The sequence below is a fragment of the Enhydra lutris genome, unplaced genomic scaffold (assembly GCF_002288905.1).
Source record: "Enhydra lutris kenyoni isolate GAN:26980312 unplaced genomic scaffold, ASM228890v2 scaffoldscaffold12, whole genome shotgun sequence".
Lineage (NCBI taxonomy): Eukaryota > Metazoa > Chordata > Mammalia > Carnivora > Mustelidae > Enhydra > Enhydra lutris.
In genome coordinates, this window is record NW_019154096.1 from 61,131,246 (window position 1) to 61,155,943 (window position 24,698).

At 37.1% G+C, this 24,698-nt stretch overlaps 1 protein-coding gene across 5 annotated transcripts in view; it reads left to right on the forward strand.

Annotated features, from left to right (window-relative positions):
* The window catches only part of LOC111144882 (adducin 3), a 121,947-nt gene that overhangs the window by 71,545 nt on the left and 25,704 nt on the right, over window positions 1-24,698 (forward strand). For all 5 annotated transcript variants that reach the window (XM_022499461.1, XM_022499465.1, XM_022499462.1 and 2 more), the window contains one exon: window positions 18,711-18,933. In XM_022499461.1, coding sequence (XP_022355169.1) covers window positions 18,739-18,933 — 195 coding nt within the window. In that variant the 5' untranslated portion in view covers window positions 18,711-18,738. The remainder of the gene's footprint in view (window positions 1-18,710; window positions 18,934-24,698) is intronic.

The window sequence follows — 24,698 nt, forward strand, 5'->3', positions numbered from 1 at the left end:
ATAAATTTTCAAGTTGTGTTTTGCATCCCTACCCAATATATAAACCACATACATGCCACTTAATTTCTGAAGTAAGTTTCCCTTATGGCACAGAAAATACTCTGTTTTTGGTTCTTTTTCATTTTTAAAATGTTGGTTTCAATCTACTAAGCTAGATGATCTCTGCTGTCTTCTTTGAACTCTAGGAGAATACACTTACTCTTAGATGTTTTTAGAGTTGCTCCAGAGAAAAACTTGCCAACCACTTTGTTGTTAAATACTGAAATCAAGAAATTTTCTAAATAGATTTTATTTGGAACTTTGTAGAATGTCAGTAGTTAATACCTCCAGTAACACTCTTATTTTTTTAAAAAATCACTAAAAAATCTGAGGCGCCTGGGTGGCTTGCTCCGTTAAGTGTCTGACTCTTGATTTCAGCTCAGGTCTTGATCTCAAGGTTGTGAGATCGAGCCTCATGTCAGGCTCACATGCTGGGCGTGGAGCCTGCTAAAGAATTCTCTCTCCCTCTCCCACCCCTCTCTAAAATAAGTAAACAAACAAATTGATTTTTTTCTTTTAATAATTATATAATATAAAGAAAGAGGAGTGAATTTTTTTCACCAAGCTCTATATAGCTGCCTTCAAATCCTCTGTTTATTCCAGTATACAAGACGTATGACAAAATGTCCCTTTCCAATCCTAATCCCTGAGCCTCAATCCCTAGGGGGCAGTTTCTTCTCTGTTTTTCAAAAAAATATCTATGAATGAGTGCACCTTTTTTTTTTTTAACCAAATTAAATTATACTGTGCACACTGTTGTGTATCTACCCCATTCTTCTTAATAGCTGTATAGTACTTCAGTGTATGGATGGATGTACTATAATGAATTCATTCATCCTTTGATATCTGGATTATTTCCAAATTGTTCCCTTTCTCCCCTATCAGATATACTTAATCAGTCTTCTCTCCTACCTCCATTTTGGGGGCAGAACACAGGTGCTAAAAGGAGTAATAGTGCTGTGTAGAAATAGAGAAATCCCTCATCGTTTTCTCCTCCTCTGGCTAGAACACCAAGGGTAGGCCCACTGTCTCAGCCATTCATGAGTGAGTAAGAACTGCCCTGGGAGTCATTTTTCAGCAGGTTAATGAAATAACATTGGGTTCAAAGTCTGATAACTTAAGTGTAAGGTTGTGGGCAGGTCAGTTAACCTCCTTGATCTTCTGTTTTGCCACCTATAAAATGAGAGGTTAAAATAGATGAGTTTTAATGCCCTTTCCAACTGTAGTATCTACGTATTTTTTTGTTGAAGTATTGATTTAAGCTGTATAATGCAATTTATATTAAGTTTCTGTTATTTAAATTGAAAGCATCTTTTGTGTATATTGTGTGATATGTAATTTATTTGACCAACCATTTGGGCTAAACTATTTTAAAGTATGACTGTAAAAAAGAGAAGTTGAATATTATATTTTATATAAACTCTCCTTTTCTAGAAAGTCCATTTCAAAAGTATAAAACCATTCCAGAGAAAAGCAGATCCTTTTACCAAGCTGGAATACTTGAGGAGAAGATACTGAGTGAGGTGATGTTTGTTTTTAAAATGGATCCTTATAATTTTCAGTGAATCCAGCCATTCAAGGCTAATCCTCAGGGCTTTGCAACTTGGCATCAGCCCCCTTGTTTAAATTGTTTTCACATTCTAGTCCTCTAATCCATCTCCTTGTTTCATTGAATGCTAAAATTGATATTGCTTGACATAGCTAAAGTTGTCTGATTTGGTGCTGAGGAAGCAGCTTAGAGGTGAACTGTACACTATATCCTGCCAGCAAAGTTATCAAGTTACACGGCAAAGTTATAAAGTAACAGAAGCAGGAATTTTTGCTGCATCACACATGAGATGTTTAGGATTGCCTGTTCCACAATTTTATTCTTGCAGTTCTGTCAAATGACAGCTGTCCTGAAAGCAGAATGTAAAGAACTTCATTGTTTGATTTGTATAATAACAACAAGGAAGATAAAAAGAGGGGTGCCTGGGTGGCTCAGTGGGTTAAGCATCTGCCTTCATCTCAGGTCATGATCTTACGGTCCTGGGATCTAGCCCTGCATTGTATCATTGGGCTCTCTGCTCAGCAGGGGGCCTGCCCCCCCCCCCCCCGCCCCACACCGCCTGCTTCTCTGTCTACTTGGGATCTCCCTCTCTGTCAAATAAATAAAATCTTAAAAAAAATAAAAGATAAAAAGATATTTTCTCACCCTGGAGGTAGGGGAGCCTGTGTCTGTTCATATCCTGGTTTAGCCTATGTTCGTGGCAGAAAACTTGATATACCTTGAATAAGTATGCTTCTCTAAAACCTGAGATGTTTTTATTAATCTAAGTAATGCAGCATAATTACTACCAATATTCTGTGTTAAATTTCATATCAGTCATTTGAGAGCTGGTTCAGTTTAGCAGAATGTATTGAGAACCGTCTAGGAACCAAGCAGTGCATTAAACAGTGGAAGTACCTAAATGATAGAGACAGTCTCACTGGAGTCTGTTAAAATGACAACTACTCTTATTTCTTCGACTGATAAAATTTTCTAATATTCACTGGTAAGAGGATTTGGGCAGAGAAAGTTCTTCAAATTTTGAGTCTGTGAAAATAGATAAAAGCAAGGTATATTTTAACTATTTAAAAAGGTTTTATTTTCTTGTTAGGACAGTGTCAATTACTGTGGGGACACATTCTTCTGTGTGTGGATCCGCTCGTGACATCAGTTTTTCACGAATGAAATTCTAAATAAATTGTGATTTGATTAATTGAGCCTTAATTTTTGCCTACTCACATGTATCTGACATATAAAAACCCGTTAAAATTATCGTACCTCATGTATTATGACTTAATCTCTTGCTTGTATGACACTAACCTTTGAAAATGGTCACAATATGTCTCGAGGACACATCCTGATATCTTCTTTGTCAAGTTACCTCATCCTTTGTGACATTTATGACTAAGGAAATTCTCTGTAGTTAGAAATATACAGGATACTGCTGTCTACAGGATGTTGAACAGCTTTGTCTAAAACATTTGCAGTCATTTTAGAAAAACAATCCTAGGATAGCAAAATCAGTCCAATAGATTATGGTTTGAGCTGAGGCAGAAAGCCATTTTAAGTGTGTGTGTGTGTGTGTGTGTGTAAAAGAGACAGAGAAGAAAAAGTCTAATCATTACTCCATTATGCAATCCTAGAAGGGACTGCTATGTCTTCTTTGGAGCCCAGCTTTTGGCGGGGGTCCTGTGACACACAGTGGGAATTCACTTCCTAGCAGGAAACGCTGTTTTTCAATGTATTATCTTGTTGAGACAACCACAGTGAACAATAGGCTATTAATGTATTAGAACAACAAGTGTCATAACTAAGCCAATATTTGCTTTGTTTTGAGTGTTACCCTAAAAAAAAAAAGACAAAACAAAAAACCTTTGGCCAGGCTTCAGAATACATTTGACCATCAGTAACTGCTGGGCATAAAAGTCATAACAGTTAAAAAGAATAAGGAAGAAAAAAATGTGTTAACAGCAGTGATGAACTTTTTGCAGATTTACTGCATAGGAGGTAAATCTGATGATTTAATTAATTAAATTAATTAAAGGTGGTTTCAGATACATCAGGTATGAAAAATGTCCACTTAAAGGCCTGTTTTGAGTTCTGGAAGCTACACCAGGAATTTAATACTTAAAAAAAAAAAAAAAAAGCCTCAAACTCAGGGTCTTCTAGGAAATATCAGATGCTCTTATGACATACATCACATTCAATTTTGGATATTTGTATGTAAAATAATTTTATAATACTTCTTATTTGAGGCCTGTCTACTTTTTCAAAGCTGTTTCTTTCATAATGATTAGAAAGAAGGAAACTCCATTCAGGGGATGGTCAGTTAATATCAAGTCACCACTACAATTATGTGATAGGAATATAATAAAACTTCAGAGCTAGAAGGTAAACCTAGAAGTTATGTGGTCAAACTATCACCTCATTTTATACATGAAGCACTTCAGAACTTATGTTTTAATCTTCCTTTACTGTCTTAACCCAAAATTCTGTTTAACAGCCATTCTCAACAACTCTTGGATATTTATGTTTATCTTTCATGTTCGTTACCTTTCCAGGTAGTCATGTTTTAGTTCTTCTATGATAAAACTGGAAAGTCCTTAAAGGCAGGACCTAGATCTGTGTTCTCTTTCTTTATAGACTTTACCTAACAGCTGAATTAGTGTTTGCTGATCGATAGGATCAGTAGGGTGGTTTTTTTTTTAATTATTTTAAAATCACATTTTTGTACCACAACTTGTACCTAGTCTCAAAACCCAGGAGTATTTATAGATTTTTTTGAATTGCTCTTTTTATACCTTCACTCTTTTTTGTGATTACTTTTCAGTCAGTTTTAGATGTTTATTTTATATGCAGGTGAAATTCACTATCTCAACCATCTTGGGTACCTGGCCATTCTGAACAAACCATGATTAGCCCAGTTTTCAAGGGTTGCTCTAAATTCTCTGCCCTAGTTTATTCTAAGACAAGTAGAGAATGGGATATTATGATTCAACAGCCCTACTTACCTCACTTAGTTTAATAAACCATTATTGCATAACTTTAAGTGGACAGTAAAGAAAGGAAAAAGATGTTGACCCAATTACTGGGGCAGACAGACCTACTTAAATAATTTAAAGGGCAACACAGACTATGAAAAAGTGCTTTTCTTCAATACTGGGTAATACTGGTGGGGCGAAAGGGTGGTGGAGGAGATTGGGGAAGCCATCATGGAAGGAATTGGCTTTTGAATAAGACCTCAAAGTATGGATTAAGGTTTGGAGGGATGGAGATGAGAAGGAAAACAGTTCAAGTACGTGAGAAATAAGGTGAGCAAAGCATCAGTCAGGGAGATGGCTTTTGTTTTGGAGAGTCATCATTTTCCTCTAAGTCTGTGAGGGATACACTCGGAAGTCTTTACCATCCTATTTTCAGAATGTGAATTTTTAGAAACCCCCAGGCTGATTGCTAAGTGCTTTTTTAAAGGTAGGACTTCAAGGTGCTTGCTTTCCGCCCCCACCGCCCTTTGAGGGAAGGACTAAGAAAATTGTGTTTTGGGAAAATTATATGGTAGGTATCTTTGTGCTTCTCAGCTGTAACCATGAACCCCAAGGGTTATAGTGTCCAAGTATACTACCTGCTAGATGTTTAAAATAACACTTTCTGGCACTTTGCAACTCTGTGGAACTCTTCCTTGACAGTAGAGATCAAATGTAGAAACAAAATAGTTAACACACTCTGGGGAGAGCTACTTAAGTTACTAAGCTCCATGAAGATTGCTTTTTATTTGACAATAAAGTACTTGATGTAGGCTTTAAGTCCAGCTAAATAGGCACTATAGAACTAAGCTGTGAGTCTAGTCTTTGTGAGCCTCACAAAAAAAACAATCCTACTCCAAGCCTGAATTTAAAATATAGCAAGCAATTTAAGCGAACCCTTCAGGCATGTGTGAGTAGGTACAAAAAGCTGAGTCATAAAATATATTCTCTCTAGTGAATTACCGTTGAAGCTTCAAAGTGCAGCATTCTCATTATTTTAAAAAGTGGTTAAATGTTTCAAAATTCTTATGAAAATACACACAAAAAATTTGTTTTTTGTGTTGTTAACTCTGAATGCATACCTACAAACTACTTAAAATCAAGAAATTGGAGCTTGAGATATTAGGTGACTTTTCTTTTTTGTAAAAGTTAACATTTAATGCATAGTAGCTTCTGAAATTAGTTTATTGCCAAAATGTTCTAAGGAATTTTTTAAGGAATTTTTTTTAATGTTTCTATTTTAAATATTTTCTTACATTGGCAGATACTATCTACTTTCTATGTATCATATGCTACTCTAGATAATGTGAAGTCTCCAAATAAATTGAGGGACACATTGAGAAATCACATTCCTTTTGGGACCTGTTTCTTCATATGAAGAATTGAGGTGTTAGGCTTAGATTTAATATCTTAAAGGTATAGAGCATAATAGGACATAAGTTCTAAAGATGCCATTCTTATTTTGGTTCTAATTAAGTTAATATTAGGGAAGGGCAGTATATATTTCTTGGGACAGTTGATATTTGGGTTTATAAATGTTTTGTCTCTCTGTTATCCTTACAAAGGTATTCTTCTTCCTTTAAAAATCTGCACTTCTGATGTCATTGTTCAACTTTCCTCTGTAAATTAAATGATGAGTTAGTTTAATGCTTTTTCTTTTTCCCTGATTTTGACATTAGACTTTTTAGGTCTTCTTTCAGATTTTCATGTTATTAAGACTTCAGGTTCCAGCTGTGGTTTACAGACTTAAATTGTCTCTATCATCTCCAGTCTCCTCTTTTGTCTCCATGTCAGAAAAGAATCTCAGTCTCTTTTCTCTTACATGAATAAATTGTCATAAAAAATAAAAACTATGCATACATTTTCTAGGTTCTTATTCATATTGACTAAGTGTACTTTTCAAGGCTAAATCTTACTTTATACTTGGTCAGAGCATAAACCTCTTTAAATGACAATAAATGACCAAGAGTTCTAGGAAGTAATGAGGCATATATAATCTAGATATTAGGTTCCAAAGAACTCACCTCACCCAGAGCTACCACCTCTTCCTAAAGTTTACAATTATAGTTTATATTACACTTAGTGGAAGATTTAATTTGGTGAATGACCAGGAAATTTTGCTCGTTTATTATTGACTTAATAATCCCTGACTGTCAGACCCTGTATGACATGTTTTCATGTTCAAGTAAACATCATTGTAAGAAAAATCTAATCTCTTTTGAAAATACATATTTTGCCAAAGAGTTCACATTAGAGGTAGGGACTTAGATGGTGTTCACTTAGGTGGTTCATTTAGATTTGGGGACTGCGGTAGGGGAAGAGTTGGAAACATTTACCAAAGGATCTTAACAGGTATAAATTTGAAAATGACTCAAGATTTGGGGCACCTGGGTGGCTCAGTGGGTTAAAGCCTCTGCCTTCGGCTCAGGTCATGATCTCAGAGTCCTGGGATCGAGCCCCGCATCGGGCTCTCTGCTCAGTGGAGAGCCTGCTTCCTCCTCTCTCTCTCTCTCTCTCTCTCTCTCTCTCTCTCTCTCTGCCTGCCTCTCTGCCTACATGTGATCTCTGTCTGTCAAATAAATAAATAAAATCTTTAAAAAAAAAAAAGAAATGACACAAGATTTAAAAACATCATTGGGGATTAGGGAAAAGAATGGGATGGTGGAAGATAGAGATACAGTATAGCACAGTGGTTAAGAACAGAGGTTCTGGAGCCAGTCTCCTTGAATTTATATCTCAACTGACACATGCTGTTGTGTGACCTTGGATAAGCAACTTCTCTGTGCTCTTTCTGTCTGTAAAATGAGTATGGTGATAGCATCTACCTTTCTAGAGTTATTATGGGGATTAAAAGCGTTAAAACATGCTATATTCTTAAGACCATATTAGACAACATTAGAAGGTCAGGAAATGTTGACTACTTGCGATTAACCCTCTCTTCACATAAAAATATTTTCACCAAAAATGCATTTTAAAAAATTCTTTAAGGAAATTCGTAATTTCTTTAATGAAGACCCACACAAGCTTAATTACTAAAGATGGTATAAGGAATGGAGTTGCAGTGACTGAAACATGCCTGACAAGGATTTGAAGTCTAGGCAGATCCTTGAGAACCCTAACAACAGGCAACAGGGAAGAACCCAGGTGTGTGGACTGTCAGTAAAAGGGAGGTTCCGCAGTTTAGTGTCAAACCCTGACACATGGGCAAAGCACTGGGACTGGGTATTTTGGTAATTGGGAGAAGGCTAGATGGAGAATCAATACAAGGTAACTCTGCATGGCATCAGAAATCCCCCATAAGCCAAGGCGCGAGCTGTCAGGTGACCTCAGGGAACTATAGAGACTGATAGAAGGGTCTAAGACTCAGACCTGACGTATCAGGTTCAGGTACAGACTTTCAGTTTTGAAAGTATTTGGAGTTACATGAGAAACAAGAAAGGGATTTAGGCTGCTTTATAGTGGGTGAAAGGGCTGAGAGACCAACAGAACTTGATCATTGAGAATTAGATAGAAGGGGGCGCCTGGGTGGCTCAGTGGGTTAAAGCCTCTGCCTTCAGCTCGGGTCATGATCCCAGGGTTCTGGGATCGAGCCCCGCATCGGGCTCTCTGCTCAGCAGGGAGCCTGCTTCCCCCTCCCTCTCTCTCTGCCTGCCTCTCTGCCTACTTGTGATCTCTGTCAAATAAATAAATAAATCTTAAAAAAAAGAATTAGATAAAAGTATTGCTCTAATAAAAGTCAGACAACAGAGTAGAAGTAGCTGCAAGACTAACTTGATGTTGAACTGCTTAACTGGTATCTTATGGTTTTTCATAATCCTAGGGATCCAGGGCCCTGTGCCATGACATTGAAGCTGCAGGTGTGGGTTCAGTGGTCGCTAATGTGGGAAGATGGGGAGATGGGCAGAACTATTGCATGTATGTATGCCCGGCAAGAACCTGCTAACCTGAGCAAGTGGCTTTTTAAATCCATCCTTGGTTAAATGGAAAAATACTCCATCAGACTGTAATATTTTATAGTTTATAATTGCTTTAACATTGTTGTAGTTACGATAGTAGCAGTAGAGCCCACTGCACTTTTGTGGGTAGCATTCATTGTGAATCTTCATGGAGTTTTACAAAGAAATTCTGTTCAGCTTTTGATATGACAAGGACATTTATATCTTCTTGGCTTCAGATTTTCTTGGAAACATTGTTTCTCAGTCTAAAATTGTAGCTTGCAGAAGTTGTGCCACCATGGAATATATTTACCTTGCATTGCCCTTACTTATTATATCAGTGATATCTGTTATTTCTAAAGAGCCAACTATGATTCTGCAAAGGTGTGCTGTCTGTCCACATTGTTATCTACAATGTTGTGATGGTAAAATGCCTCCTAAAAAGTCAGTATTACCAGGATGGAAATTCCACTGGAACAGCATGTGTGTGTGTTTCCTAGAACTACCATAAAAAAGTGCCACAAAACAAGTGGCTGGAAACAACAGAAATTTATTCTTTTATAGTTCTTGAGGCCAGAAGCCCAAAATCAGGGTGTCAGCAAGGTTGGTTTTTTCTGGGGGATCTGAGGGAAACCTGCTTTATGTCTCTCCTAGCTTCTGGTGGCATCGGTCCTTGGAGTTTCCTGGCTTGTGGCAGTATCAGTTTTTATCTCTGCTTCCATCATCGCATAGTTTTTTCCCCATGTGTGTCTGTGTCCACATCTCTCTCAGTTTTATAAAAGACACTAGTCATTGGGTTTAGGACCTGCCCTAATCCAGTATGACTTCATCTTAACTTGATTACAAATTAAGGCCCTATTTTCAAACAAGGTCACATTCTGAAGTAATGACATGAATTTTTTGGTGGGGGGGGGGGCACGACACTTCAACCCAGTACAGTATTGTAAAATTGAACTCTAGATCTTAAGAATGATTCGTTTGAAAAAGCTAGTTTCACAAAAATAGTTTTTTTGTTTTGTTTTTTACAGAAGCAGATTTCTGAGGTTGATGAACATCTCTTTTCATGGACTGCCACTTAAAGCAATGATCACATTTCTAGAATGGCAGGTTCTGACCCAAGTATTTTTCAAAGTGATTTTCAAGTACTGTTACCTATGCTTAATAAATTTCATTTTCATGGCTCACTGTTAGACTTTCCATAGAAAGAAAACAGATGGGATTGTGATGATCTTGAAATCCTCCTTACTAGCCAAAATCTGAAGGTGGGAACTCCTTCAAATCAGACTTCCTTGCAGTGACAATGTATTGAGTTACCTACAGCTTTTGGATTGGTTTTTACAGCTGTATTTTATATGTTATAACCATAAAAGCCAAAATTCTTTAGCTGGAATACCTGAAATAGTAGCTCAGAATGAACTCTTGGGACTAACTCATACCCTGTGTTCTTTAACTATTTATGTATTTTTTTCCTTCAATTTTTACAATGAAGAGCTTTGCCTTTTATATGTTGTGTGTGCCCTACGAGGCCGCCTCTTGTTTCTCACTGGTCACAGTGACCCCATTAGGAATGAACCATTGGAAGTATCATCCACAATAACAAATCCATTTTCTAAACTAGACTTTTGGTTGATTGTTTAATTTTACAAACTCAACTCATTTTTAGTAATGAACTTTGTAGGATTGTTTGCATTTCTCCAGACTGAGGAACTAGAATTTCTTGACTTAATTCCCCCAAATTCCAATCTTACGTCTACTTATTTCTCAAAGTAGACGTAGGATTGGAATTTGGGGGAATTAAGTTTTTCATATTACTTATATTCTGATACTCATTTTGGAAAGTTTCCTGAGGTCCAGTATTGGGTAAGAGTGAATTTGACCTCAAACATTGTTCTCAAGAAAATGTCAAAAGCAAGGGCTTTAAATTTTTCAAGCTCAGTGCTGTGCGTATAGACAGACTTTAGTTCATGAAGTGTGTGAGAGTTGGTGTTTCTTAAAAACAAAAACAAAAACTTTTTGCCCAGAAGGACAACCATATAGTAGAGAGCCAAAGATTTAAGGTTATCTCCAGAAATTGAGAGCACTGAATCTTTTTTAAAAAATCACAATCTCCACTGATTCCACTTTTTAAAAGCCCTCATTTATCATGAGCTGTCAAGTTTTGGAGAGTTTCCTGGATATCAGTTTTAAAAATTTCACTGATACCAGGGGACTCAATAACAGAAACTAAATGTCTGAGAGGCACATTCAAGTAATCAATCCATTAGTCTCCATCAGCTTTCTCTTAGGAGAGGGAAAAAAAATCCACCTTTTGTTTTTTTCCTCAATCATTTCCAAAAGCTCCATGTTGAATACAAACGATGATTGAGGGAATATATTCAGAACATTCATCAAATTTTGTAGAAAAGAGGGTAAAGACACCAAGGCCATCTGTTTTTGGATTATGCAAGATACTTGAGGGATTGCCTCTCTGGTTGATTGTTTTACTTACCATTTTATAAGGCTATATATTTATTTATTTAAAAATCAGTTTCATATTTGTTTCTCCAGATGATTCATGTTGGGAACAATTTGAGCTAAATCTAGATAATGATTGAGTTTGGACTTCAAAAGAATACACCTCACCTAAACTTTTTATATGTATTTTCGAGTTTGTAACTCTGCTTCTTGCGTGGCCATTATATTTTGTAAATTTGATCTATTTATAATGAAAGGTTTCTTTTCAAGTTACCAGTAAATGTTATACTCCTGCCAATGTCAAGCAAGTAACTGCCCTTCTTCTCCCCAATCTCTCCTCTTCAAATATGGGAGTCCAGCACACTGTTCCTTGCAACAGGTTATGTTGATCAATGAAATATTCTTCTTCAAGCATTGGTACTTTAGTGAAAAAGAGGTTTGAGTTGTCCTGTGCTTTGTCCAGCAATTGAATGAATACTTCTAGTCTTTGGCTCACCCTGCTGAATTTTGACCTGAAGCACCTGTTCAAAATTTTTATACTTATTGCTCTGCTCTTAGATGTAATAATAATAATATACATTATTTAAAATGTAACTGCTATATTCTGGTTGTATAAGCACAGGATATATTTTTCATGTTTGCTAAAATTTATCTTAATTAGCAGTGTAGTATTTTTCTTCTCTTTCTTTTCTTGCTTTCTTTCTTTTTTTTTTTTTTTTTTAAGATTTCATTTATGTATTTGACAGAGAGATAGATGATAGGCGGGGGGAGCAGCAGGCAGAGGGAGAGGGAGAAGCAGTCACCCTATGTAGTAAGGATCCCAATGCAGGGCTTGATCCCAGGATTCTGGATCATGACCTGAGCTGAAGGCACACGTTTAACTGACTGAGCCACCCAGGTGCCCCTATTTTTCTTTATAAAACAAAGTTTGAAGCCGAACATTCTCATAAATACGCTCTCCAAATGACGATTTTCTTTTGTCTGTTTTGTTTTTTTGTGTTTTTTAATGACTGCTGAGCCAGCTATCAAATTCCATTAAGCACAGGACATTTAGCAACATGATGGGGTGCTGTTACCATTACCAGTTTATGTTGTTATTGTTTGTTGTTTTTTCCTTTCACTTTAAGTTTTGATTTTAAGACTAAGGCTCAGATTGATAGTGTCTTTTACTGATCTACTGTAGATTCATTATTTCCTGACTTTTATATAGAAGTTTAGAATTTATAGTTTTATTTTGAAGATATGTTCATTCTGAAAAGATTCTGGCACTAGGCCAGAGAGAGTTAAGTTTCTACATCTGTACCAATTTGATAGCCATACAAGACTTTTTTTTTTTTTTTTAAAGATTTTATTTATTTATTTGACAGACAGATCACAAGTAGGCAGAGAGGCAGGCAGAGAGAGAGGAGGAAGCAGGCTCCCTCTGAGCAGAGAGCCCGATGCAGGACTCGATCCCAGGACCCTGAGATCATGACCTGAGCTGAAGGCAGCGGCTCAACCCACTGAGCCACCCAGGCGCCCCATACAAGACTTTTTAATCTCACTACTTTACAGTTTGTGCAATGAAAGGCACTTCATTGACTTAGTGGTAATATGTTTGTTGATACTTCTTAATCTTTAAAAGTCTAGTTACTTAAATAAAATGTGTTCCTTGTGTATTTAGGTGAAGCAGATTACCACTGAAAAACCCAATTTGTTTATCTACTTTTCTGTGCATCCTAGGACAATCATATAATCAAGTCTGTTTACATGTGCTAAAATTTGTAGCCCTTCTTTATAGCTTATTCCTCATAGTCAGTGATATTTATAAAATTCTTGCATAAAATATATGTGATAGGCCTGGGCTTTTTCCATATATTTCATTGGAAGAGTAATTTTGACCATGGGGCAATCAGTGAATGACATGATGGTACAAATACATGTCATTATTATAATATCATAGCAATATCTGATACTTGAACATGGTAGCTTTAGAAAAATCACTCAACACCTTTAAGTGTAGTTTCCTCTCATCTGTAAAGTGTGATCCTTAAATCACACAGTCTGAAATATTCCAAGAGAACTCTCAATAGAATCAGTAGCCATTATAACAATAAGACCCTAGTGCTTGCGGGATAATTAAATCTTCTTCCTTTGGGGCACTTAGAAAGTGTTATATGTATTACTTGGTGCTACTCAATGCCTCTTGTTTGGGTTTTTTTTCTTTTTTTCTTCACTTTTCTCTATGCCTAGTTACAGTTTTCCAAGCCTGTTGATTTCCATGTCAGTTGTACATAAAATCTTGGCTAGCAATTGAAAGTAGTTCATGCTTTTTAGAATTTAAAGCTTTTCCCCCCCTTCTTTTTAAGGATTTTGTTTGTTTATTTATTTATTTGTCAGAGAAAGAATACAAGCAGGGAGAGCAGCAGGCAGAGGGAGAAGCAGGCTCCCTGCTGAGCAAGAACTGTCCCCCTTCCCCAGTGTGGGACTTGATCCCAAGACCCGGGGATCATGACCTGAGCCCAAGACAGATGCTTAACGAACTGAGCCACGCAGGTGTCCCTATGCTTTTAGAATTTAAAAATGAATAAAACTTCACTGGTCAATCTGAAGTTGTGACTTGTTAGAGTTTGTGCAGGATCCAGATTATTTTCTAAAGCTTCAAATACCTTCACAGTTTTACAGTAAATTTCATTAAGAAAAACTAACTTAATAAACCATCATTTGTTGTTGTTGCTGCTGTTGTTTTAAGCAGATAGGCTGCTTTGAAGTCTTGGCATATCTTTGATTTTTCCTTTAAATATGGAACAATAGGCCTGGGACTTGAAAGTACAACCATCTTTTTGCTTATGTTCTAGAAGAAGCTGTTAAAACTGTCAAGAATTAAGAAAAGTTATTAAAGAAAGTCTTTCCAAACTTAAGATTGTTGTTACCATTCCCAGCCTAGAACTAATGTAAACCAGATTGATTTGGGAGGAGTTGTGATATAGGAAAATAATTCAATTCACGTACCACTTATAGAGTCCCCTGCCTGTGGGACTACAGACATAACCAGAAAGATCTGGAAAATTGAACTAGAAATAGATAAGACTCAAGAAAAAATGAAAAACAAATGGACGTTGAGTAATACAGATGACACTAGCTGCCCAAATGGAAGAAAATGTAATTATCCCCCAAAACACTAAGATTCTAGGATTGTTATAATTGCTATAGCCTGCCATAAATGTTTTTTTTTTTTAATTTCAAGGAAGCATTTTCAGTTCCCTTCCATCTCTAGCATATATTCATTCCCTCCTCCCCCATCTCATATACAGACACACCTCTTCTTTCCTTTCTGTTGTCCATGTGACCATAGCTTAGGGTTTCTAGAATAGTGTTTTTCAAACTGTGGGTCACAACCCATTAGTAGACCAAGAATCTGTTTGACCAGTACTTTTGTTTTAATGAAAATAGAAAGTATCAGAATGTACTACATAGTAAGGGAAAGTACCATGAACTTATTTCAGTTATATATCTCATGAATTTGTATGTCATTATACTTATAAAATGTATTTCTTACTGTGGATTGACATTTTTTTTTAAAGATTTTATTTATTGTCATAGAAAAGAGAGCACAAGCAGGGAGGGCAGGCAGAGGGAGAAGCAGGCTCCCCACCGAGCAAGGAGCCTGATGCTGTACTCGATCCCAGGACCGTGGGATCAGGACCTGAGCCGAAGGCAGATGCTTAACTGACTCAGCCACCCAGGCATCCCTCGATTGCCATTTTTAAAGAGTTTGAAAGTCATCGTTCTAGAGTATTTCATCTGTTTGTGCCTTGAACCCAAATTTCTTTTAACATAGATGTTGGGTGGTTCATAAATATTTGGATAAGATTTTTTAAACTAGAATTTTTGCTTATGCCTAATAACCTTGTTTCTAAAATGCATGGCCAGAGGGAAACCCGTAGTGTTGACAGTAAGTTTTATAACTTTACTTTGTAAAAAATCTGTTTTCTTGCATTATTGTCAGTTCAAAGAATCCCCTTAGAAGATAAATATTTTTCCCCCAATGGAATTCATAGTGGTTTGCAATGGTGTATATTGCTTTGAAGTACTAGAAAGCATGACTATATATGTAGCATTAAAAATAGGATTTGTCGATTGAAATCACAATGAGATGTCACTTTGTACCTGTCAGAATGACTAAAATCAAATACGCAAGAAATAACAAGTGTTCGCAGGGATGTGGAGAAAAAGGAACCCTCATGCACTGTTGGTGGGAATGCAAACTGGCGGGTACAGCCACTGTGGAAAACAGTATGGAGGTTCCTCAAAAAAATTAAGAATAGAAACATATGATCCGGGGCGTCTGGGTGGCTCAGTGGGTTAAAGCCTCTGCCTTCAGCTCAGGTCATAATCCCAGGGTCCTGGGATTGAGCCTCACGTCGGGTTGTCTGCTCAGCATGGAGCCTGCTTCCTCCTCTCTCTGCCTGCCTCTCTGCCTACTTGTGATCTCTGTCTGTCAAATAAATTAAAAAAAAAAAAAAAAGAAAAGAAAAGAAACCTATGATCCAGTAATTCCACTATTAGGTATTTACTCAAACTACAAAACAAATAACAAAAAATAACAAGCTGTATGTACCCCTATGTTTATTGCAGCATTATTTACAATAGGCAAAATATGAAAACAATCCAAGTGTCCATCAGTAGATGAATGGATAAAGAAGATGTATGTGTATGTGCATGTACACGTATGTGCTCACACCCCCACACACACACTATGGAATATTACGCAGTCATAAAAAATGAAATCTTTTCATTTGCAGCAGCATGGATGGACCTAAAGGGTATGAAGCAGAGTTAAATAAGTCAGTCAGGAAAAGACGAATACCATACATTTTCACTCGTATGTGGAATTTAAGAAGCAAAGAGACAACCCCCCCCATTCTTAAATATAGAGAACAAACTAGTGGTAGCCAGAGAGGAGGGGAGGGGGGTTGAAATAGATAAAAGGGATTAAGAGTACACTCATCTTGATGAGCACTGAGAAATGTATAGAATTGTTGAATCATATTGTGTACCTGAAACTAATATAACACTGTATGTTAATTATACTTGAATTTAAAAAAGACGGTCAGTTAATTTTAAAGAGAAGGAACCTTGGAATTGAATTGTTTTTATATCCTCTAGAAGCAGAAAGATGTATGCTTAGTTTAGTTGTTCAGGATTAAGAAAAACTCTATTCCCTTAAAATAAAGAATCTACCACTTTATTCCCTTAAAATATAACCCTCCTTGGGAAGCAGTATAGTGAAAATGCATAACTCCCTTCCAAACCATGGCAATTCTGGTACTTTTTGTTTGTTTGCTTGTTTGTTTGGAAAGGTTTTACCAGTCTCCAAATAATCTCCAAATAATCAGTGCTACTGAGTAGCTGGAATTGGCATTTGAAAAGAAAGTACTAGCTTACCTCTGGGTCTAGGTTGTGATTAAGACCACTGGCTTTAGAGAGCTACAGACTAGATTTTTTTTTTTTTTTTAAAGATTTTATTTATTTATTTGACAGAGAGATCACAAGTAGGCAGAGAGGCAGGCAGAGAGAGAGGAGGAAGCAGGCTCCCCTAGAGAGCAGAGAGCCCGATGCGGGGCTCGATCCCAGGACTCCGAGATCATGACCTGAGCCGAAGGCAGCGGCTTAACCCACTGAGCCACCCAGGCGCCCCCAGACTAGATTTAAATCCTGGGTCCACCACTTGCTGGCTCTTTGGCCAGAGACAAGTTACTTCTCAGTGATTTTATTTCCTCATTTGTAAAGCGAGGTAACACCCACCTCAGGGGGTTAAGAGAAGTAGATAAACTAATGTATGTAAAGTTCAGTGGCTAGCATAGTCGTCTTTGTTAAAGATTAATTGACCGTGTAATTGCTTTCTCTTCCCTTCTCTTGATCTAAGTGTGTTTTTGTGCTATTGCCATACTGTTTTTATTACTGCAGTTTTGTAGTATAACTTGAAGTCTGAAATTGTGATACCTCCACTTTTGTCATTCTTTTTCAACATTACTTTGGCTATTCGGGGTCTTTTGTGGTTCCAAATAAATTTTAAGATTGTTCTAGTTCTGTGAGAAGTGTTGTTGGTATTTTGATAGAGATTGCATTAAATCTAGGTAGTATGGGCCTTTCAACAGTATTCTTCCAGTCCATGAGCATGGAATGTCTTTCCACGTCTTTGTGTTGTCGTCAGTTTCTTTCATCAGTGTTTTATAGTTTTCGGAGGTCTTTCCCCTCTTTTGTTAAGTTTATGCCTAGGCATATTGTTTTTGGTGCAGTTGTAAATGGGATTGTTTTCATAATTTTCTGCTGTTTTATTATTAGTGTATAGAAATGCAACAGATTTCTGTATACTGATTTTGTTTCCTGTAACCTTACTGAATTCATTTATCAGTTCTGATACTTTTTGGTGGGGTCTTTAGGGTGTTCTTTATATGGTATCACGTCATCTAATGCAAGAATTTTTATTATCTTATAGTTAGTTTGCTTGGTCTAAATTGTACCAAAGTAGCTGTAGAGATGAATTCTATCAAAGACTCTTATTAGAGACAAATACAGTAATCTCACTGGTTGTTACTGTGTTTTTAAAAATGAGACCAGAGGGGTGCCTGGGTGGCTCAGGGGATTAATGCCGCTGCCTTCGGCTCAGGTCATGATCCCGCATCGGGCTTTCTGCTCAGCAGGGAGCCTGCTTCCTCCTCTCTCTCTGCCTGCCTCTCTGCCTACTTGTGATCTCTGTCTGTCAAATAAATAAATAAAATATTAAAAAAAAAAAAATGAGACCAGATATCTCTGGTTTTTATTAGAGATTCAGATCCCTAAGAAGAAAGTGGCCTTTACCACCTTCCTTCTGAATCTGTCTAGAAAAGTGTGATTATTGTGATAATTAAGTGAATCAGCTATTCACGTGGTTTCTGAATAGCTTTTTACTGTTTGTTTCTTACTTGAGTTTGAAGCACTGTCTGCTGAACTTAGGCATAATCTGACAACCTTAATAATTCTTCTGTTTCCCCTAGGAAGTTGAATTATTGGGGAAACTTTTATTTATTTATTTTTAAAGATTTTATTTATTTATATGACAGAGAGAGGGAACACAAACAGGGGGAGTGAGAGAGGGAGAAGCACGCTTCCTGCTGAGCAGGGAGCCCAATGTGGGGCTCGATTGCGGGACGGTGGTATCATGACCTGACCCGAAGGCAGATGCTTAACGACTGAGCCACCCAGGTGCCCCAGGAAAAATCTTAAACTTTAAAAGCTGTGTTTCTCTCATATGTTAGTAAATTGCATTCACTATAAAATGTAGCAGTCATTAAATATGGCCCAAGTTTGGTCTACCATAAAAAAGCATGAGTAAGAGGAAAGAGAAGCTCTAGTGACAGTACTAATTGTGGAAACTCTGCCATTTCAAATGTGATATTTTACTTTTGGAGATTTTGATTATTGCTTCTTTAGAAGGAGTTACTTCAGTTAGTAAGCAGTTGATGACATTATTATAATTGAGTTGAAGAGTTTTCATTACCTCTGAAAATATCAATTTCCAGTTTATCATTTTAATCTAAGAGATTTTTACCTTAATAAAAAATTGTTCTAATATTTTTTGAGAAGCTACTCTCTAAAGAAAGTTGCCACTGATAACGCTTTTGGGGGGGGCGGAATTCTGCTTGACCCCCGTAAAATCAAATTTAGTAATGAACTTATCATGAATGTCCTCCTTTGTGTTTATTAATGCAGGTAACAAGGGGAGTTGCCGCCGTGAAGCATGAGTTCAGATGCCAGCCAAGGCGTGGTCACTACTCCTCCTCCTCCCAGCATGCCTCACAAAGAGAGGTATTTTGACCGCATCAATGAAAATGACCCAGAATACATTAGGGAGAGAAACATGTCTCCTGATCTACGACAAGACTTCAATATGATGGAGCAGAGGAAACGAGTTACTCAGATCTTGCAAAGTCCTGTGAGTTGAAATAATTAGAAGGCTATAATTTTTCCTCTTTCTGGAAACCTTGATACGATGAGGTAGGAGGTATCTTAACGTATGCTCACATTAGAAAGGGGGGTGAAGGAAGAGTGACTGCTGGTTGCTCCCAATCTTTCAGAGGTAAAATGAACACCTAACTTATATATTTAATTTGGAAAGCTTTAATAACAAACTAATATTGTCTTGGTGGTGTAAATTTTCTTTGTATGATTTCTGACTGTAATACTTCATTAAAGGAGGTCAAAAGATCCAGCTGAGCTAGGATACCCAACTCAGATATCTGTGTAAAAAAGAAAGGCATGACTGAATTGTTATGAACCAAGAAATGAGTTGGGCACATCCCATGCACATACTTTCTTCTTTTTTTGTGTACCTTGAAAAGAAAGGTATGATTGAATTGTTGCAAACCAAGAAATGAGTTTGGTACCTCCCATGCACATATTTTCTTCTTTCTTTGTGTGCAGTATTTTCTTGTGTACCTTTCTTTGTGTACACTCAGAGCAGCATAGGAAGACTTAGGGTTCTTGATGTGGTCTGTGATTTGACAGCCTAATGTTATATTCACCTAATGCAGGCACATACATGTATACATACCAAGCTAACTAAATTAAAAGTGGATTACAAACTTAAGCTAAAAATTCTATCTACACCGTAATATCCAGACTTTGTAAATCATATTTAAGTGGTTTGTTACTTTTCTTATAAACCCTTAGTGGAATTGCAAAAGTCGTATATCAGTGATGGAAAATGAGAGAATAGCTTGATTTAAGATGCAAATGAATTGATAAGTTTATGTATAATGAAGAACATAGACCCATTAAGGTGGAGTTCAGCAAACATAGACACATGATGCCCCTGTTGGGGTTATATTAGGTTTTCAGCTTCAGTACTAAAATAAGCACCAAGGCATAGAACTGCCTAAGGTGGCCCTGGTAAATCATTTTTTGTTGTGCCCTTGTGAATTTAATCATAGAGGTTGAGCCCAAAGCCGAAGGGGAATTCCACTCTGAGTAATTCAGCTATACTGGTGACCTAGTTAAAACCAAGTACAAGTTAAAAAAGCAATGTAAGCTTTGAGGAATTTAAGTATAACTTAACTTTAAACCTATCCTTTAAATAAACCCATGGGGAAATCCTTTTCTAATGGAAAGGAGATTACCCAGAGGATTCACCATGATGGAGTAAATATTCAGTGCCTTCTTTTATGCAGACCTAAACTTTCTGTTTTTATAAATACTTGAAGGGCACATTAATTATTTGGGTCAAAATAGATAGTTTTTTTTTAAAGAAACACACCCCACTTTTAAGATCTAACTTATTAACCAAATGATTACAGTAACATATACTATAAAGTTACTGAGAGAATGAGATGAAGTTCAGATTTTGTTCAATGTTGTTAAATATTGAGATTTCTTTTAGAAGTGTTCCAAAAAGGACCATTCAGTTTTAACTATAAAATTCAAAAGAAAAAAGTACTAAGCAGCATTTCTATGCCAGGGCTTTCGTTTTAATTTCCCCATTAAATAAAGACAGCATAACTTTGAGTAGATGTTCTAATTTTTTTTATACCTATGTATTTCCATTTGTAAATTGGCTAGAAGTATCAATTTCACTTTTGCCTTAGGGAACTTAATGAAATTATGAGAAAAGCCAAACATACCGGTAGATTGTCATTTCCATATTCACATAGCAAGAATGGTAATTTTCAGCCCAGATAGCAACAAAGAAGATTTAAAAAATTGTGGATTGATCATTGTTTCCCTAGATCTTTGCTAGTGAACTTAAAATCTCATTTGTGAAAGACTTAGGAAAGTATATAAATTTTGTCTTCTGTGTTTTGAGACAATGGTTTTCAAATTGCTTTCAATACAACAAATGTTTCACCAAAGGAAATAACCCATGGTGACCTATGTTAGTATCTATTGCTAAATAACAAATTACCACGAAACTTAACAGCTTAAAACAATGGGCATTTTTTATCTCATCATTTCTGTGGGTCAGGAATTCATGAGCAGCTTAGCTGAGTGGCTCAAGGTCTAGCATAAAGTTGGGAGTCAAGATATCATCCAGGGCTGCTGTCATCTGAAGGCTTGACTGGCCTTGGAGGTTTCCACTCTTAAGATGGGTCACTCACATGGGTATTGGCAAAAGACCACAGTTCCTGGCCATGCATACCTTTACCTGAGGCAGTCTGAGTTTCTCCTCCAGAGCATGTATCTGAGAGAGAACCAGCAGAAGTCTGCAGTGCATTTTGTGATTTAATCTCAGACATTAAACACCATCACTTCCACCATATTTATAGTTAGAAGTGAGTCACTAAGTTCAGGTCATACATAAGGAGAGAGGAATTAAGATCCATCTTTTGACAGGAGGATTGTCCACTCTGATCACGATTTATTTTAAAAGCACTGCAGTCTGCCACAGTTTGTTTACCTTCCTTCCACATGCAAAATACATTCACTCTCTCCTAACACCCCGGCGGAAGTGTCATCTCATTACACTATTTTCCCAAATCCAGAATCTTACTTTCTAAATCTGGTCCGGCTACAGATGATACTTCCCAGGTGTGATTCCTTAGGTACAGCTCCTTTGGTACAATTGCTCCCAATCTATACACCTGAGAACTAAAGAGACAAGTTACCTGCCCCCACACACAGCCAGTGGTGGGGAAAGCAAAGGTAACTGCTATCCATATTCCTGTTAAAAAGCAGGGGGAAAACCAGGGGTACGAAGGAATAACTGGTCCATAGCAATTGTGAAATCCATCTGGGCAAATGTTTGGAGGTTCCCTTGATGAAGACCCAGTCCTTCTACTTTCTAGGGGGTGACTTTCTAGCTCATGGCTCTGCCTTCTAGGCTTTCCATTCTACCCTCTGAATCATCTCTCCTTTTCTTTGAATGGTAACCTGTGTTTTTTTTCTCAGCCTTCTTCCTTCTTATAGAGGTTTAAGGTTCAAAGACATCTTTTCTTTTGGAACCGTCTTTTCCCTTTATGGCCGAGCTTGCAGTGTTTCTGCAAATAAAATTATCTTAAAACGTATTGGGTCTTCTATGAATATTGGGGTTCACTCTGTTAGACAAAACCCATAACCAATAAAGATCAAAATCAACTCAGTAAACTGTAGAATACTCTTGAAAGAAATTGAGGAAGACACAAAGAAATAGAAAAACATTCCACGCTCATGGATTGGAAGAACAAGTATCGTTAAAATGTCTATGCTACCTAGAGCAATCTACACATTCAGTGCAATCCCTATCAAAATACCATCAACTTTTTTCACAGAACTGGAACAAATAATCCTAAAATTTGTATGGAATGAGAAAAGACCCCAAATAGCCAAAAGAATGTTGAAAAAGAAAATGAAAGCTGGTGGCATCACAATTCCAGACTTCAAGCTCTATTACGAAGCTGTAATCATCAAGACAGTATGGTACTGGCACAAAAACAGACGCAAAGATCAAAGGAACAGAATAGAGAGCCTAGAAATAGACCCTCAGCTCTGTGGTCAACTAATCTTGGACAAAGCAGGAAAGAATGTCCAATGGAAAAAAGTCTCTTCAACAAATTGGATTGGGAAAATCGGACAGCCACATGCAGAAGAATGAAACTGGACCATTTCCTTGCACCATACACAAAAATAGACTCAAAGTGGATGAAAGACCTTAATGTGAGACAAGAATCCATCAAAATCCTTGAGAACAAAGGCAGCAACCTCTTTGACCTCGGCTGCAGCAGCTTCTTGCTAGACACGTCTCCAGAGGCAAGGGAAACAAGGGCAAAAATGAGCTATTGGGACTTCATCAAGATCAAAAGCTTTTGCACAGCAAAGGAAACAGTCAAACAAAACCAAAAGACAACCGACAGAATGGGAGAAGATACTTGCAAGTGACAAAGCAGATAAAGGGCTAGTATCTAAAGTCTGTAAAGAGCTTATCAAACTCAATACCCAAAGAACAAATAATCCAATCAAGAAATGGGCAGAAGACAAGAATAGACTTTTCTGCAAAGAAGACATCCAGATGGCCAACAGACACATGAAAAACTCCACATCACTCAGCATCAGGGAAATACAAATCAGAACCACAGGAGATACTACTTCACACCAGTCAGAATGGCTAAGATTAACAAGTCAGGAAATGACAGATGTTGGTGAGGATGCGTAGGAAAGGAAACCCTCCTACACCATTGGTGGGAATGCAAGCTGGAGCAGCCACTCTGGAAAACAGCATGGAGGTTCCTCAAAAAGTTGAAAATAGAGCTACCCTGTGACCCAGCAATTGCACTGGGTATGTACCCCAAAGATACAAATGTGGTGATCCAAACAGGCATCTGCACTCCAATGTTTATAGCAGCAATGTCCACAAAAGCCAAAATATTGAAAAAGCCCAGATGTCCATCAACAGGTGAAGGGATAAAGGAGATGTGGTATATATCTACAGTGGAATATTACACAGCCATCAAAAAATTCTTGCCATTTGCAACGATGTGGATGGAACTAGAGGGTATTTATTATGCTAAGCGAAATAAGTCAGAGAAAGACAATTATGATCTCACTGATACGTGGATTAAGAAACAAGGCAAAGGATCACAGGGGAAGAGAAGAAAAAAAAAAACAAAACCAGAGAGGGAGATAAACCGTAAGAGACTCTTAATCTTAAGAAACAAACTGAGGGTTGCTGGAGTGGAGGGGGCATGAGAGGGATTGGGTAGCTGGATAATGGACATTGGGGAGGGTATATGTCATAATGAGCACTGGGTATTATGTAAGATTGTTGAATCACAGACCTGTACCCCTGGAACAAATATATGTTAATTTTAAAAAATCAAAATCAAAGATATTACTAATTCTTGTTTGTAAGAAACAGGTTTGTAAGCTTTCTGTTTAAAATGTTGAGTTTAAGAAAGGGAAATAGAGAAACTAATAAAAGCAAAGTATAATACTTTCTTTTATTAAGCCAACCTATTAACGCCTTTTATAGGCACCTGTTACGTATAAAATCCTATTTACTCCCCAAAACAACTACGTCAAAAAAGTATTAATATCTCTAGTTTACAGATGAATAAACTGAAACTTAGAGGTCTTAGAAAACTTGCTGAAGTTTTTACTAGTTAGATGGTGGGCTCTGAGTGTAAACTCTAAAACTCATGCTCTTAACCAATAGGCCGTATGATTTAAAGCATTCAATAACAATGAAAAAACTCCACCCATATATTATTACTGCTTTATTCCTCTTCAAATTCTGTTGCTCAGATTAATTCAACCCAACACAAGAGTTTTCAATAATAAGACATTTTGGTGTCTGTAAATTTGGATGACACAATACCTTATTGCCTTCAGCTAAGAAAATAAAAGAATGTCTCCTCCTGACTCCCAAGTATTACTTCTTTCTAGGAATTCTACCATCTTTTGTCAAAACCTAAACTAGATTTAGCTAGAGATCTTGTTAATGTGCTAAGGAGAATCTACAGGTTTTCTTGGACCACTGTACTCATATATATGTCTATGGAAACCCTAGATTATCATTAACCCTCTTATCTCAGAATGAAGTGTCCAGGGCAAACTGTTGGAACTAAATGATGCTTCACCAATGTTAAAGAAGCATGTAAGTTGAAAAACTAACAGGACATTGTGCATAGTAGATATTTTGTAAAATTCTACATACATACATGAATGGATGGCTAGATGAATAGCTGGGGGGACTCTGAGTCATTAAACACTTGAATGTTGTCCACCAAGCTC